This window comes from Gigantopelta aegis, chromosome 8, assembly GCF_016097555.1.
Source record: "Gigantopelta aegis isolate Gae_Host chromosome 8, Gae_host_genome, whole genome shotgun sequence".
Classification (NCBI taxonomy): domain Eukaryota; kingdom Metazoa; phylum Mollusca; class Gastropoda; order Neomphalida; family Peltospiridae; genus Gigantopelta; species Gigantopelta aegis.
Window position 1 is genome coordinate 70,665,427 of NC_054706.1, and position 16,530 is coordinate 70,681,956.

Sequence of the window (16,530 nt, forward strand, 5' to 3'; positions counted from 1 at the left end):
CTACATTTTTCCATTAGCAACAGTGTGTCTTTTATATGCACTTTCCCACAGATGGGACAGCACATACCATGATCTTTGAAATATCACTTGTGGGTTGGAAGGGAAAAAACCCAGTCAAAAGAGGGATCGACCTGAGGGTTTTGATCCTACAACCAAAGAATCTTAGGTGAGCACTACTGACTGAACTAGATCGCCCCCACACCATCATACTCTGTACTTATTATTTAACATGCATCATTTGTTTTGCCCCGTCTGTGTATTGGGCTATTTTTCATTCCAGCCACTGCACCACAACTGATATATCAAAGTCCATGGTATGTGCTAACCTGTCTGTGGGATGGTGCATATAAAAGATCCCTTCTGCATTAGGAAAAATGTAGCTGGTTTCCTCTGATGACTACGTATCAGAATTACCAAATGTTTGACATCCAATGGCCGATTAATTAATCAATGTGCTCCATTGGTGTTGTTAAATAAAACTTCATTTCTTTTGATGTATACTTTAATAATGGACCAACAATGTAACCCAACAGTATTCCTTCTGCTCCAGGTTTTGATGACTTACATTTTTTTTTCACCTTCAAAAGACTATAACATTGAAATTAAATTTATAAAATGAAAACAACAAAATAACATTGTTCAGATTTTTTTACTTTTGTTTCTTTCAGTACTACAATGTACAACAATAACGATAAGCATGAGTGGTTAAATTATTAACCACTATATAACAAGTTCTACTTTGCTACTCATTCACAGTTACTATGGCACGTTAATAACCACCTGGGGTTAGTCGTGTGATAACCAGCAACAGACAACAATTTACAAGTAACTTCTGTTGCTAAGAGTCGGGTTTTCTGCCAGAGGGTAAAATTAGGTACTCTAAAATCTTCGAAATTAATGGATATATATTTTTTTTTTATTGGTTTCTTTTTAGATAGAACATAGAGAATTGCTGTTTGAAATTTATCAAAGCGCATGAAATGCAATGTCCAATTTCAAAACATTTCAAACCCATAACCACCAAATGGGGATACTTGTGGTCTGTTTTGTTGTTATTATGTACCCTCGAATTATTTTCTGACAGAAAGCCTGATAGTGTGTAACAGTAGTGTAACTGCAGTCTACTGTCGGTATCATGCCATACGAGGCTGGTAACGAGTATAACTGCAGTCTAACGTCGGTATCATGCCGTACGAGGCTGGTAACAAGTGTAACTGCAGTCTACCGTCGGTATCATGCCATACGAGGCTGGTAACGAGTAACCGCTGTAGGGGGTAACATGATCAGAGCTGCTGATTAACAAAAACCTGTCACAGACAAAGCGATCACATTGCTATGTACAATAATTTAAAACATAACAGCTATGTATAAAGCACTATTCAGTTTTGTGACCAAAATTTAATTATTGTGTACAAAATTGCAACAAATTGTAAGAAACTGATTAATTACATTGGCGAAAAATTATCTTCGTAGTATATTAATTTATACCAAAAAAAAATTCATGAAGGTTTGGGTTTTTGTTATGGGTGTTTTGGATTTTACAAATGTTCACCAAAAAAAAAAATTCACATTTGTTTAATTAAATTGTTCTTTACTCTTTTTTTTCTCTTTTTTTTAAAACTATACTCAAGTGCTTGCAGTTTGTGGTAAATGTGCACAACTTTGAAGTTTTATTTTAAGACAAATGCACAAGGCCTACACAGGTTTATAGCAGATGGTAATCACACTTACAACACAAAACGGTCTAAGCTTCTGCTGCCAATTGCAGGGGAAAGGGGACATAATCCACAGAAGATATATAGAGTTGAAGTCTGGAAACCAGACAACAGATTTACTTGTCAATGGTTTCTTTGGACTAAAAATAAAATACTGGTTGTGACATTCTAATTTTTTCACAGAAAATGCATTGAGATTCTGTGAGGCCACGATAAAAAACCATTGGTTTGCTATAACCTGACTCAAAATCAAGAATCGGTCAGCTTACAGAAAGAGTTTTTGTTAAGGTTGGCCCAAACAGAAAACTGATAACTTAATGTACATGACGATAATGAAAAACTAAACTGCATCTTTGTGGTACAAGATTTGTCGTGACTTCTACTCGTATAGATATTCCTTCAAAATATAACAGTACTGTGTAAACAATATTAACCATTCTGTCCTATTTTGTTCCCAAAGTATAAAGCTTGGCGCCAATACATACATCTAATATACAGACCAGTAGTCAAATATGTTCAGAGCACCGTGGTACATATACTTAGAGTCCCTGAGGACTGGTCACCATAGAAACAGATGGTCACCGTAGAAACAAGAGTAAGTCATCTTGGACTGGATTTGTCTTAAGTTTCCATGATGACCTTAAAGAGGAATGAAGAGTTACATCCACCAACTAACAGTAACATAAAACAGCTAGTTGTTCCCATTGGCATATTGCATAAGAAAACCGACATTTTTCTAGATAGCTTTGTTTCCACATAAACTTCGCTTTGATATCTACGAAGTCTATGCCGCTCTCATAAGTCATCATTTATAGAACTTATTTCTATAGATCTGATGGTGAGATACTCATGGCTTATTCCAAAAGAAAACACTTCACCCCCAACACAATCCCATAACACAGCTCCCTGTTTTGTATCATTCTTACAACCATTGCATAAACAAAACCTTCCTTACAACAGGATACTGCCACGTTTAGCATGCAATTCCACAGTTTGTATAACAAGACAATGACTTCTGCAAGCAATATATACTTTTGAGCCTTGCCCAGCAAGACATTCTTCCATTAATATAATTAATACATACAACAACACCCTGCCCAGTTAATGACTTCTTCCTTCAATATACAACAGTTTATCAATGATATTCTGCTTTGTCCAGCAATTATTCTTCTATTAGTACAATTATCAACACTAAATTTTGTGCTAAGTAGTCAGTTTGTTGTTTTATACATTTCTTCTCTCAGTGTAGCTTGACAACTCTGTAAGATCCATCCACGGTAAAACATTCCATCAGCACAATGATGCTACCATGTCCAGTACAGTAAACACCATACCACTCTTCTCAGCAAAGTATTGATCACCCTATCCAATAGATGATATTTGTTTTTCTTCAGTTTAGTTTTTATCAACATCCATGTTGATAAGATGTCTGATCAAAACCAGATGTCATGGCTTTGTATACTCATTCCTTGGACTCCGTTTTATACAGAGATATGTCTTTGGATATGTGTAGAATTCTGTGAACGTGCCTCTGTGCATCAGTCGAGTCCTCACTTTGAGTGAACCAACTCTGGAATTGGTGCCAGTGTGACACAATTGGACACTTCTCAAAGTGATCGTGTCACAACTGGACACCCTGTTTCTTAAAGAGACCGTGTCACATCAATGTCAACCTGGTACATCATCAACCAGCTCTTCATCTGTCGTCATCGTGACACAACGACAACCACGGACAACACACCACCTCTTAATAAAGTGACCATATGACATCATCAGTGTCTTGCTGGTACAGATAATGGTACCAGTCTCTTTGGTTGTCATAAGCCAGCTAGTGCTCTGAAATGAAGTCAATTATACTTAGAAATAAACATTATTTTTTGCATTAAATTTTCAAGTACAAAATATACATTCCATATTATTTTTAGTTACAAGTAAGTTTAATTCAATATAAATTTAATGAATTTTTAGTGGGTCAGACTGTCATCTTATATATCATTTTGTTGAAACAGTTGGATGCATTCATAATCATCAAACAAAATATTCTAATAATTTTTTTTTACAGTTTTGCAGGGTTATAGTGATGTTATTCAGACTAAAAAATAGTTATGTGAGCTTTGTTGTACTGGCAACCATATTGATTTGATCCATCCAACCAAGTTTTACTGCATCCAATGAACCATTGGGTGGCAGGATGTAACCCACTTGTCAAACGCTAGCTTGACGAGTGATCGGACTAGGATCGATCCCCATCGATGCATCCACTGGTCTTATTTCTTGTTCCAGCCAGTGCACCACGACTGGTATATCAAAGGCTATTCTTTGTATATCCTGGTATGTACTATCCTGCTTGTGGGATGGTGCATACAAAAAAAATCCCTTGCTACTAATGGAAAAATATAGCGGGTTTCCTCTCTAAGAAAATTACACAATGTTTGAGCCGATGATTAACAAATCAATGTGCTCTAGTGGTGTCATTAAACAAAACAACCTAAGTTTAACCAATGAATCTGAAGCAGTTCTGACATTGGAAAAGGAGATTATGTATATGCCGAGGCTATGTATGGAGTAATGTTATGGAATAGCACACTTGGTTTACAAAGTTTTAGTCATTGTAACAAGGAAGACTTTTAGAAACTACTCACTTCAACTGTTTGTGTCGATCTTTGTCGTAGCTCGTTTCCGGTGGTTCACACTCAAACGATGCTAGTGACAGTGCTGTAAGACATAAACACATTGTTAGATTAAACAGTGCTACAAAACATCTTTATACTTCATATTAACCAGGGAACATTTTGTTTTCAATATCTTGATTAGCGATATTTGTAGTCAACTAAAAAATTATTAAAACTACTATTTAATGTTGTAACATTGTGTAGTATTCTCTGAAACTTGTGTAGCGAATCATGACATGATACTAAACAAACTGTTCCCAGTTAACCCATTGCAAAAAGTATTTCATTAAAATATTTTAAAAATTCAAGTACAAACAAATGATGTCATTTACGATGCCTTTTATTGGAGTTGCTATCTCAAAGTTGCATAATGGTGGCTTCCCACCAAAATTATATACTCGCTTTTGAAATGTAATATTACAACCCAACTTACTTGTTTCTGAGAATACAGGTGATGTGAGGACGTAGTGTAGTGTTTTGCTGTCTTTGTCAAATGGACACTGAAATACAAAAACATGTAACGTTTAGTACACACTTAAACTAAGACTGGATATGGATTAATAAAACATCCAGGGCCAAATTTACAAAAGATATTTATCTCTTAGCCATATTTAAATTCTCAAAACAATGTATGTTTAATAGTTTACAATAAAATTAGGTTTTTGGCCTCCTATCACATGAGTCACCACATGAGGTAACTTGTACCGATAAAACAGCAAGGGATCTTTTATATGTACTTTGGAATGAAAAAACTGAGAGTCCATAGAGAGTGATCAATCTTTTCACACATCGCAGCTCAGGCGAGCCAAATAAAAAATAAATGCATGATTAGTTAAGTGTAACTTCGGATCCTACGTTTTGCAAATCAGGTCATTCAATAATTAACTCCAAACAAAAGACAGACGTTCAAAAACACGTTCTAGGTTGTGTTCTGATAATAAAAATACAAAATCCTTTATTTGCTTTTTTTTGTCGACTAATCATGTAATTATGACTGCATACAAATATTTTCTCTTGGTTAAACCAAATTTAAATTATCTCACCTCTACTTGCTGCCATGCTATCAGTTCAGATATCTGTTTGGCCATTTGCCAGAATTTCTGAAAATGATTTTAAAAAATAATTAATTAACATGTTATGTAAATACTGTTTTTTATTAGACAAAGATACAAATAAAAGCTGGTAGAATTATCATTATGGTAAAAAAAAAAAATAATGTTTTGCACCAGTAAGCCTCATTTATGCAAACCATTAATTATGCTATTAAGTACTTGTACTATTTTATTAACTGATGATTTTTTAATATCTTAATGGTTTTGACATTCACATTAAATAGCTTTCTACTGTGAAAGCATGTGTATAACATTTTAGTCAACATGAGCTCAAAATTAAGTGAAGGTCATACAAATAACATGAACTTTGAGTTCCACTCGAAATATTTTATAATGGATTTGGTATAAATATATAAAATGACACTAAGTATAAGACACAAATTGACCCTAGCCTGCTGTTATTTATTCACTTGAAGTTTTACCTCAAAGTTGATGTTGCCGCTCTCTCGTTTGTTACAGCAGCCTTCGTTCAGGAAGTACAAGTCCTTCACAAACAAGCTGAAGAATGGAATGACTATCTGCAACAAAAAGAAGTTTAAAAAAATTATAGACAAAGCAAATTATAAAATCTTAAACAAATAAAGAGATAAATAAAGCAATGAATGTTATTTGAGGCTGAGACACAAATCAGACACGTTCAAGTGGCAAATAATAATTTAGCCAACACTATATTAAGTACAGAGTTACTTCCCTTGCAATGCCAAATTATTGATGTGATAGCTGTTACAACAAATTCAACTAAAAGAAATCTACAATTCTGGTGCTTGTATACATTTTATGAAATAGCATGAATATATTACTAATTTGTTTTGGGTTTAAAGTATAATTTAAAAAAATATATTTAAATATTATTATGTAAATTTAATGTTAATGTGGTTGCAATGGAAACAATTTTTTAAAGTTTTGTATATTATCAAAGAAGAATGTAGAAATAAATATGTTGAAAAGGATTACAGGCCCTTTGCTTATAAAACATTTAAGTTTAAGACACAATTCTCTGATCAAGTTTTGCTTAAATACAAATAGTCTAGAGCTAATACTAAAAAAGTCTTAAATTCAGACTTTTAAAAGTTTTTTATGTTATGATGTTTGTCCTTCAAACACTGATCCAACACTGCCTGTCTCACCTTCTCCCGGTCGTCGACGGCCCCCTGAGACCTCCACATGGCTGCCTTGAGAGACGAGCGGTAGCTGCCGAAGTTGTTAGACGGATCCATCTGATGCTCCAAGATGTCAAACTTAGCCGTGTTCACTTTAGACCACTGCAACAACAAGTTAAATATCATGAGTCCTGTATCTAAATGTGGTGACAAATGAAGAACCATATTTACCGTAACCCACAGCAACACAAAAAAGGACTGAATACTTAACCTTAGGCAAAGGCATGCAACAGTAAATTGTGATAAATACATTAATCATAGTCAATATTCACTTTAGCTCACTTTAGCACAAAACAGTGGGACAAAATAGCATCTACATGTAGGTGTTAAAATGTACAAATAATTTTTTTTTTTTTTATGGAGGGGTGGATAGATGGGTATACCATAGTATTATAGGCTTGTACAAATGTACTCATATCGAAACAGGCATTTTTTGTTATTTTACTTTTAAGTAATAGCTTGACATAATTAAAAACAAATAAAAAATAGATCAAATTTTTTAAAATAAAATTAATTAATTCAAAAATAGCTGTAGCATAAAAGATGTGCCAATGTATTGTTAATCAAACATTCCTTTCCTTGTTATAATAGTATAAGAGACAGCCAAATTTTTATAAAATGTCTTAGTGTTAATTTTCCTGTGATACTGGTGTACAAGGTAGCTAACAAAACACAAAACTGTACTAACCGTCTTTTTCAAGCGTGTCACTGGACTCATGTTCATACCGGCAATGATCGCCATCAGTGAGTTGAAGTTTCCAATGTTGATGCACTCCTTGGCAACATCAATAAAATATTCTATCATCTTCACTCGGTTCTTCTTCTTCAGATGCTGCAAATAATATCAACAATAATAATTATTAAACAATCGTTTTTTACTCCCTTCAAACCTAATGTTGCAATAAACACTGTAATTTTCTTATTATTCTTCAGTATAAACTGGCATAGAACAAAAATAAAAGTAGGATATTACAATGAGCCTTTTGTTAAAGGATAAGGACAATAACTGATTTCGGACAGTACTAAAATCTAGAATTCTGGAAAAATCCAAAGGGTTTTTATCTAGGTACTTTTGATTAAAAATAATAATCAGATACTTTTATTGGTTAAGGTAAATAAAATATTGCTTAATATTTCTCAAAACTATTTTTAAAATGTATTATTTAATGTGAAATATCCTTTAGCTGAAGACATGCCCAAGAAGCATGATAAACTTACTGAGCTGATTTCCGAGGCCACCATGTAACTGAGTCGGTTGAACCACTGAACGTATGCCTCCAGGTTACCAGTCTTCTTCATGTCCCTGAACGTCGTCTAAAAACCAAAACAGTGCAAATGTGGAATTTTTATGTTTTAAAATAAACAAAACAGTGCCAATGTGGTACTTTTATTTTTTTAAATAAACAAAACAAAAATATATATATATATTTTAAGAAGTTATAAGTTATAAAACCAACACATTTATTCAAAAAGTTTCTATTATGCATAATTACAAATATACCGGTCAGCAACAACCAGGGTTGGCACAGTGTAAACACACACACAAATTGGTTCAGCCATGGCTGTACCATGTGTGCAGTACCTAGCAACAACTATTTCTTTCTTATTTTGTAACAAGGATTTTTTCTTTCCCTTCTATTATTTTGTGAATGCTGTCAAAAACCTTCTGAAAGCAAATTTTTTCGCAAGCTGATATTTTTCATTATTCACAAATACAATATTTTTAAAAACAAAGCAGCTTACCTCACTACTGTAAGACTCTTTAGAGAAGGCCTGTACAAATTCTTCAGGACCTATCATGCTAAGTCTTTCCTGTAATAAGAAAGAAAAACAACATTGAGTTACACAACACTACAGAAATATGTTTATTAGATTAAATAAGCAATGCCTATACATGTACTATACTAGCTGTTCTTGCAGTAAGAAAAACATGTAATACAAAACAAAGTCATACACGATCAACATGCTAAACTCTTCTTGCAGTCTTCATATTACAATTGTTAAATATCTCTATATTAGGAACGGTCTAAAACGGACTTCCATTATTTACAGTTAATGTAATACATTAATAATTTACAGCTGCTAGATTAGTGTTTGAAAATCAATAATATAAATCAAAATATTTCTACGTGAAAAGTTTATTAGCTTAAATTGATTTTTATTGATAAAGATGAACTTAAGAGTTTCATTTGTTGCTTACAAAACTACCAATTAGATGTAGAAAACAAAGTTCACGTTATTACATTTATTTCATAATTAATTCACCAAAAACCTTTTAATTTTATTTCGGTAAGACAAATTGAATGTGGTAATGGTATACAATTTTAAATAAAACTGCTCAAAACATTTTTGGTTGAGCTTAAACCCTCAAGTTTTATTATTTTAAATTTTGGCATGCCTTGGGAAAGATTTAATTATAGTTTTGTTGTTATAATTTTATAACATCATCTTACATGCATACATAATTTAATTCAATTAAAAATCTCCATCATACTGACCAGTTCTATGTGTGTCAGTTGCTGGGCTAGAACCAGAGGGTTGGGACACACCTCAATAATGTCCGTCTGAAATCATAAACAGAAATATTTTAGCCAAATTCAATAAAGATATCATAACAACCAATCAAAAATAGAGAACTCAATACGGTCTCAATCGTCACAACATAGGGTATGACTATGTTCAGTTACACATATTATAATTACTTCAAATTATTGCTATAGTATTGTATTAGTATGAGCAGTCTGTCAGTGGAGGGGGTAACCCTTGCCTCAATTCCCCATGGTTCTGAAGACCAAAAGAAGATCACACATTACTGGTAATCAAAGACTGAGCAGTGATAATCATATTCTGTCAGTATAAACCTGCACATGGTAGCTAAAACACCAATACTCACTGTCGGTACAACTTGTGCCTGTGATTTCTGCTGTGCCTCTGTGTTCAGCTTGTACAATACATCTTCGTACTTGTGTAATGTAGATAACTGAAAAGTAAGTACAGTCTTCGTTAAACCAAATCAAAAGCAGAAACAAAACAAAAAGGTAAAGAAAATACACCAATTTATTTTAAAAATTTATGAGGTGTTTTTACAAAACTGGTTGAAGTAAATGGAAGGTCAATTTGAGAAGAAAAAAAAACGTTTTATGTTCCAGACCATTTTGATTGGTTTTAATCCATGAGTTTTGATAAAAACACTCTTCAGTTACCCCAGCCATACTTATAATACTTGTAACAGCCAAAGTGAAACAACAGATTTACAAAACACAATCCAAATTGCTTGTAATCTAGATGATAAAAATTATTATTTTATTCAATACTTTATCATATCATTGTACCTAGCATACGGTAATCGGGGGTGAGGGGTGTGGGGTGCGAGGGGTTAGGGGTTACAATGAAAAAAAAGATGAATTGGGATACAATATTATAGAATCTGCTTCAACTAGCAAAACAAAGTGCACTTTTAAACTAAAAAGACCATATTGGATACCGGTAGGCAATTGCTTTCAATGAACCTCAAGTTATGGTCATGATCTCTCTAAAAGTTGGCTTGTGGACAAGGTTTGATGCTATTTATCTAGCTGTTTATTCGTATGCACTATTAAACCATGAAATTTACAAACAGCAACAAAGAAATCTTTGGCAGTAATAAAAGAGATCATATTTCATGACCCGTAAGTGCAATCATGTATAGCAATCTTTGCTCCTTTTCTTTGACCAGAAGTTGAATTGTATATATATAAAAAACACCACCCACTCTTTTAGAAATACCACAGATATTTGGGTTTGTTGGAAATTCCTGACTGCGACCCAGTTATAACTAATCCTTAGCATACACTGCCCAACTAGCTAGTGAAAAGGCATTCACCTGGATACAAAAAAACAAACTTGAAATACTTGGAGAAAATCTAGTTATAAAACTAACTGAATTTCGTGAGCAAATGTCACTGGGTCAAAACATTCTAAAACTTGGAATGGGTGGAATTTGATTAAAGGGCAATAAATATTTGTTGCCAAGTTAAAAATGTTAACAGGAAAACTTTACAATTCTAACTCTTTTTTCTGTCCTCTTCTCCAAATAAAGTATTTGTATTAATTGAGAATTATTGTGGGTGTATAAAACTTCTCTTGGTGGTGTAATGCTTAACCTATTGGCCTGAAAGCTGGCATGTACTGGGTTCTCTGTTCCTCAACTACAGTATTTGAATTAACCGAACCTGTCAACCATCGTGTGTCAAAACATTTCACACGTAAGAGAACAATGGTCTCAAGTGTTTGAAGAGGTATTCACACAATCCCAAGCAAACAGAGACCACGGTAGATGCAAAGGAGATTCTGGTGCATTATTTAAATACATGTAACAAGGGGTCTAGTATGAGTAGTACTAGCCTAGGAGGTGTCCTAGTTAAGCCATCATCTTTATAACTGGAAAGCCTTAAAGGGACATTCCTGAGTCTGCTGCAATTTTTAAGATGTTATCGACTAACAGACTTTTTAACGATTGTAATTACATATCAAATATATTTTTCTGCATAAAATATTAGTGGCCGTATTTTAAACGTGTTTCTCATCGTTCTAATATTTGTACTAGGTTAAATTTCATTTTATTTCCTAAAAAAAATGTTTTCGTATGTACAAAATTATTTGAAGACAAAATCCAGTTTGGGCTTCTTAGAAATATTAAGAAAACCAGAAACACATTGAATATACAGACACTGATATTCTAAAGAAGAAAATATATTTAATATGTAAGTTTAATCGTAGAAATATTTTATTAGTCGGAAACATCTTACAATGCAGCAAACTCAGGAATGTCCCTTTAAAGCATGCCACTGTTGGCTTCACTCACTCAGTGGTTTAAAGGTCAAATGGGAAGTTTCAAGCCTACATACATGTACCGATAGCTTAGTTGTGTGTCCAGAAAAGTGTGCTTGAACCGTAATTGGAAGCACAAAAAAATTAAGTTGAAATAAAAATTTACAGTAATTCAAACATCATTACATACAAAAAAATATTAGTGTGATAAAGTAACATGTACAAAGAAAAAACCCAGCTACATCTTTTTGCCCACTGGAGAGGAGGGTCTTTTAAATATGTTAGTGAATTTATTTGTGATTAGCTCTTTAGTAAATTTATACACGACTATAATACAGAGTTACCTACCCTTGTGAGGAGATTATGCATGACCGTACTGATGTCTTTACGAAGTTCCGGGTAGATGGCGAGAATTCGCTGAGTGATGTCTTTTAAATGTTTCATCATCAGTTCATCTCGGAAATCATACGGGAACAATTCTGTCCACTCACTGCAAGGAAACAGAACATTCAAAATGTCAGCAATCATAAAACATTTATTATATTCACTAATAAAGTAAACCTAAACTTGCTGGAACACAGAAAGATTTTAAAATTAAACACAATAAGAGTTATAAATAAAAGTTAATTTTAGAAGTTTTACTACTTTTGTCTCATCTTGATTAAAAGTTACAAAGTGAATATTCCACTAAACTTACCATAATATACAATGTGGTTTTCAGTTTAGAGACATTTCACTATGTATCACCCATTTCAAGATTATTGAATAGCTTACCTCAACAGACTGACAATGTTTGGACCAAACTTCCCAAGCAAATTCTGAAATATTAAAAATGAATGAATGAATGAATGAATGAATGAATGAATGAATGAATGAAATGAATGAATGAATGAATGTTTAATGATATCCTAGCATAAGAAATACATCGGCTACTGGGAAACAATATCAGCTGAAATAATAAAAATTAAAAATTATTGTGATCATTGTTCATAAATATATTAATTTATGAAGAATTGTTCATGAATAAACAATTTGTTACTGTTTTCTTTTTGAAGAATACTTACTTATTATTTATCTGCAAATGGAAATAAGATTCAAAGACAAATTACAGAGTTCACCATTTGTGATGGGATTAATTTAGCCAGTATTGTTCGTAAATTAACTTGTATTTATAGTAGTTTTGATTCCCACTGTATTCTACAGAGAAATCGTAGGTCATCCAGCTGTTACAGTCAGAAATAAATCACAACACATGAGGGTCAAGGCTATAAAATATTGCCTCAGTGAAGTAAGTATATTATGTAAGTTACTGCAGGCGTAAATGAAGATTGTCAGAACCGTTACCTTGTCAATCCGATCTCGTGCCAGGTTTTGCTGGAAAATGCACACCTGATAAAAAAAAAAACCCAGTGATTAGGAACCTTCATTAGATTTTGACTTTACATCTCTTTATTTAATCTAAATATATTCTACATCATAAGCTTACCTTTAAAGTAACATTTGAAAATTAAATAAAATCAAACCCCAAAGTTTCCACCAAGATACTCCCACTGATATAGTGAAGGGGGCTGCATGTCTCAGTGACTCAGACAGTTTCATTTCATTTTAACTTATTTTCATTCTTATTATGGTTCAAGCACAGTGTCCTGGGCACACGTCAGCTATCGGGGCTGTGTGTCCAGGACAGTGGGTTAATTGTTAGTTGTTAGCAGGAGCTTCAGTGGCTTCTGTTAGGGACACCACCCGAGCTGGATTGGTTGATGGGTAGAGGCAAGATGTTTCTTTTTTAAAAATGGCCCTCACAGATCCATGTTGGGGTGTGTGTGTGTCTGCCTGATGCACCATTCCATGGGCACTGGCCTTAAGAGTGATGTAACCCTAACAGAAATCTCAAGTGACGAAGTCAGAAGTATTAGCCTATAAGACCACAATACCATGGACAAATAGCTAAACACCAAGCACGCCAAAATAACAAACTCCACTAACACAAAAACATTAAAGAACTATTTTTATTTTTTTAAATCAGATCAAACTCACCTGACACACTTCCCCAAGCAGTTCGTGGGGTCGGATAAAGAGTCGAGAACTCAACAGGAATGCAAAGATGTAGGTCCTCTGAAACAAAAAATACACATCAATATACACCACAGTATACCTAGAACACCATAAACATATCCCACAGTATACCTAGAACACCATAAACATACATAATTTACACCCCAACTTCAATTAACTGAGGGAACTCACTTGTAGGAAACAACCAGTATCTTATTACTGCAAACATCAGCCCTGGAAATTAAGACATTGGCCATAGCAAAAGATATGTGGTGGAAAATAGATTTTACCGCATTTTCCATGGCATTTTGCAGATAATGTGTGAGTGAGGAGTTTAATTTGTCAGTATTACAAAAATAAATAGTTAACTAAGAAAAGTGAAAGTTCCACAGTAAAATGAAATGCCAAGGAAAACAGACAACACTGCAGCAATCTCCAAGGCATCGCGGATCGCCATGATTAATTGCCATGGTTGAAACATTAGTGTCAAAAATAGGTTTAAACATGATTATTATTCTGCAGTGCTAGGCAATGCAAATCCTTTTAAAAGATTTCAAATAAGAATGGTTAGAGTTTGACAATCCATAAATATGTAGAGAAATGTTTAAAATGCTGATAAAATCAAACAGTCTCGCCTAATACAAACTGCATGTTCACTGTTATTATTAAAAAAGCACTTTAACCTTGACCATAACCAAATGGAAGATGATTGATGCAGATGCTAATGGCACTACACAAAGTTAGCAATCACTGTAATGTTGCAATTAAAGGGGAGACAAACACCAATTAAAAGGACGGATCCGGCTGCTTAACAACTGTATTTCCGCACAGTACTACACCTTCCGCATCTTATGGCGTCACTCTAGGGACTTCCTTGATGGGATGCAGCCCATCTTGTCCCTACAAGCTGTAAACCTTAACGAGGCTACACACGTGGACATATAGATCAGACTTTAAATTTTAGACCTTCGTTAAATTTTATGTTAAAATTGCCTTTTTTTCTGTTATTAAATAGTCCGATCCTCTCTTCTTTTTCTCATTTATTTTTGGACTGTCCTTCTAAAATGCTCCAAATTATATAAATATTCAGCTGAGCAGTCAGTTCTTTTTTAGCTAGTTAACTTTTTAATTAAAAAAAAAATATATATATCTTTTTCACTAATTGCTATTCCAAAATTCTATCCATTTCCAATTCAAACACACACACACACACACACACACACACACACACACACACCACTTCTGTCCCAGACCCAGTCACTGGCTAAGTCAGAGATTGTGCCCAGGAGAGACGTGCTTGAGCCTAATTAGATATAGGCACATTAATATGTTATCCAATCGAATCGAAAAGGAAGGCATATACTTACATCAGGGTAGTAATCACCCGTGGGGACAAGATGTTGTATCAGGGCTTCAAGCGAGCCTGCCAGAAGGTTGCCATCTTGAAAAATCAGAGCCTAAAAGAATAATTATATTATAAACATGTAGCTAATTTAAGGAATACGGTGTCACACTCGCATACACTGCATGCAGGGCTTTCCAAACATTGATCTTAAAACTACATGTTGCTTTGAATGTTGATCAATCACAAAAGTACAAAAACATATATATATATATATATATATATATATATATATATAATTAATATATATATACAGTGAAACCTCTCAAGACCGGACCCTCTGTAAACTGGAATTCCATCAAAACCGGATGTTTTACAGAGTCCCTTTTTAAAAGCCAGGACAGAACTTAACCTCTCTACACCAGATCCATGTTAAAACCCTCGAAAAAAAAAGAAAAAAAAAGGTATTTAACATACTTCAAGTATCCTTTATTCATGATGTCTTAAACAAGAATAAATAAAAGACACCCAGCACAAATCTTAAACAAACCTTTATTAATAAACGGTCCAGCTGCATTTGGTGTACGTTAGTGCACCAAGTTAATATATTTATAAACGGTCCAGCTGCATTTGGTGTACGTTAGTGCAGCAAGTTAATATATTTATAAACTGTCCAGCTGCATTTGGTATACGTTAGTGCACCAAGTTAATATATTTATAAACTGTCCAGCTGCATTTGGTGTACGTTAGTGCACCAAGTTAATATTTTTATAAACGGTCCAGCTGCATTTGGTGTACGTTAGTGCAGCAAGTTAATATTTTTATAAACGGTCCAGCTGCATTTGGTGTACGTTAGTGCACCAAGTTAATATTTTTATAAACGGTCCAGCTGCATTTGGTGTACGTTAGTGCACCAAGTTAATATTTTTATAAACGGTCCAGCTGCATTTGGTGTACGTTAGTGCACCAAGTTAATATATTTATAAACGGTCCAGCTGCATTTGGTGTACGCTAGTGCACCAAGTTAATATTTGTATATCAACTATTTCTTTTATGATACCAAATAATAAATTCATCGTCTTTGTAATTCATAAACACAACAATGTGCTATAATCTTTTCTCGTTTAATGCAGGCAATATTTTAATATTCAGCAGCAGCTGCGGGCAGACAATGAACAAAGTTATAAAGCAAAGCATAAAAACATTGACAAGAAAGTTAGGTCATAGTTTACAACAGGTTTTAATACCAGGCCGACTAGTGCACAGCACTGCCAGTGATTCGAAAATAGATCACAAAAACTATATTCCTGGCATCCTGGGTGAACGATGTAAATACATTCAACAAGTGCTATTTTCATTAATGCTGGTCTCTATTTATAAAGTTTTTTGTTTTCATCCTGCACCATTCATGAACACTGAAAAAGAGGTTAATGATGAAGACCTTGTAGAGTTGCCAACTTGGCTGTTAAGACTTTTATCTAGTCAAATAAAACCTGGAGCCAGCTAAGTGTCTACTACAAACAAACAAATAAACAGAAAACAAAAAACAAAACAAACAAAAGCAGTTTTGACTACACAAGATTGGAATGTTATTTTTGTTTTATTTTGTTTTAAACATCACTAACACATTACAATAAAGTCAAAGATGATTCCTTTTTACACTGA

At 33.7% G+C, this 16,530-nt stretch overlaps 1 protein-coding gene across 2 annotated transcripts in view; it reads right to left on the reverse strand.

Annotated features, from left to right (window-relative positions):
* Positions 1-633: 633 nt before the first annotated feature.
* The window catches only part of LOC121378265 (ras-GEF domain-containing family member 1B-like), a 150,794-nt gene continuing 134,897 nt past the window's right edge, over positions 634-16,530 (reverse strand). For both annotated transcript variants that reach the window (XM_041506345.1, XM_041506346.1), the window contains 16 exons: positions 14,891-14,980; positions 13,506-13,583; positions 12,813-12,857; positions 12,243-12,286; positions 11,817-11,958; positions 9,553-9,639; positions 9,158-9,223; positions 8,403-8,471; positions 7,878-7,973; positions 7,348-7,491; positions 6,627-6,761; positions 5,922-6,017; positions 5,431-5,487; positions 4,821-4,887; positions 4,358-4,430; positions 634-3,551 (listed from right to left, as the gene is read on the reverse strand). In XM_041506345.1, the coding sequence (XP_041362279.1) occupies positions 3,533-3,551; positions 4,358-4,430; positions 4,821-4,887; positions 5,431-5,487; positions 5,922-6,017; positions 6,627-6,761; positions 7,348-7,491; positions 7,878-7,973; positions 8,403-8,471; positions 9,158-9,223; positions 9,553-9,639; positions 11,817-11,958; positions 12,243-12,286; positions 12,813-12,857; positions 13,506-13,583; positions 14,891-14,980 (1,308 nt within the window). In that variant the 3' untranslated portion in view covers positions 634-3,532. The remainder of the gene's footprint in view (positions 3,552-4,357; positions 4,431-4,820; positions 4,888-5,430; positions 5,488-5,921; positions 6,018-6,626; positions 6,762-7,347; positions 7,492-7,877; positions 7,974-8,402; positions 8,472-9,157; positions 9,224-9,552; positions 9,640-11,816; positions 11,959-12,242; positions 12,287-12,812; positions 12,858-13,505; positions 13,584-14,890; positions 14,981-16,530) is intronic.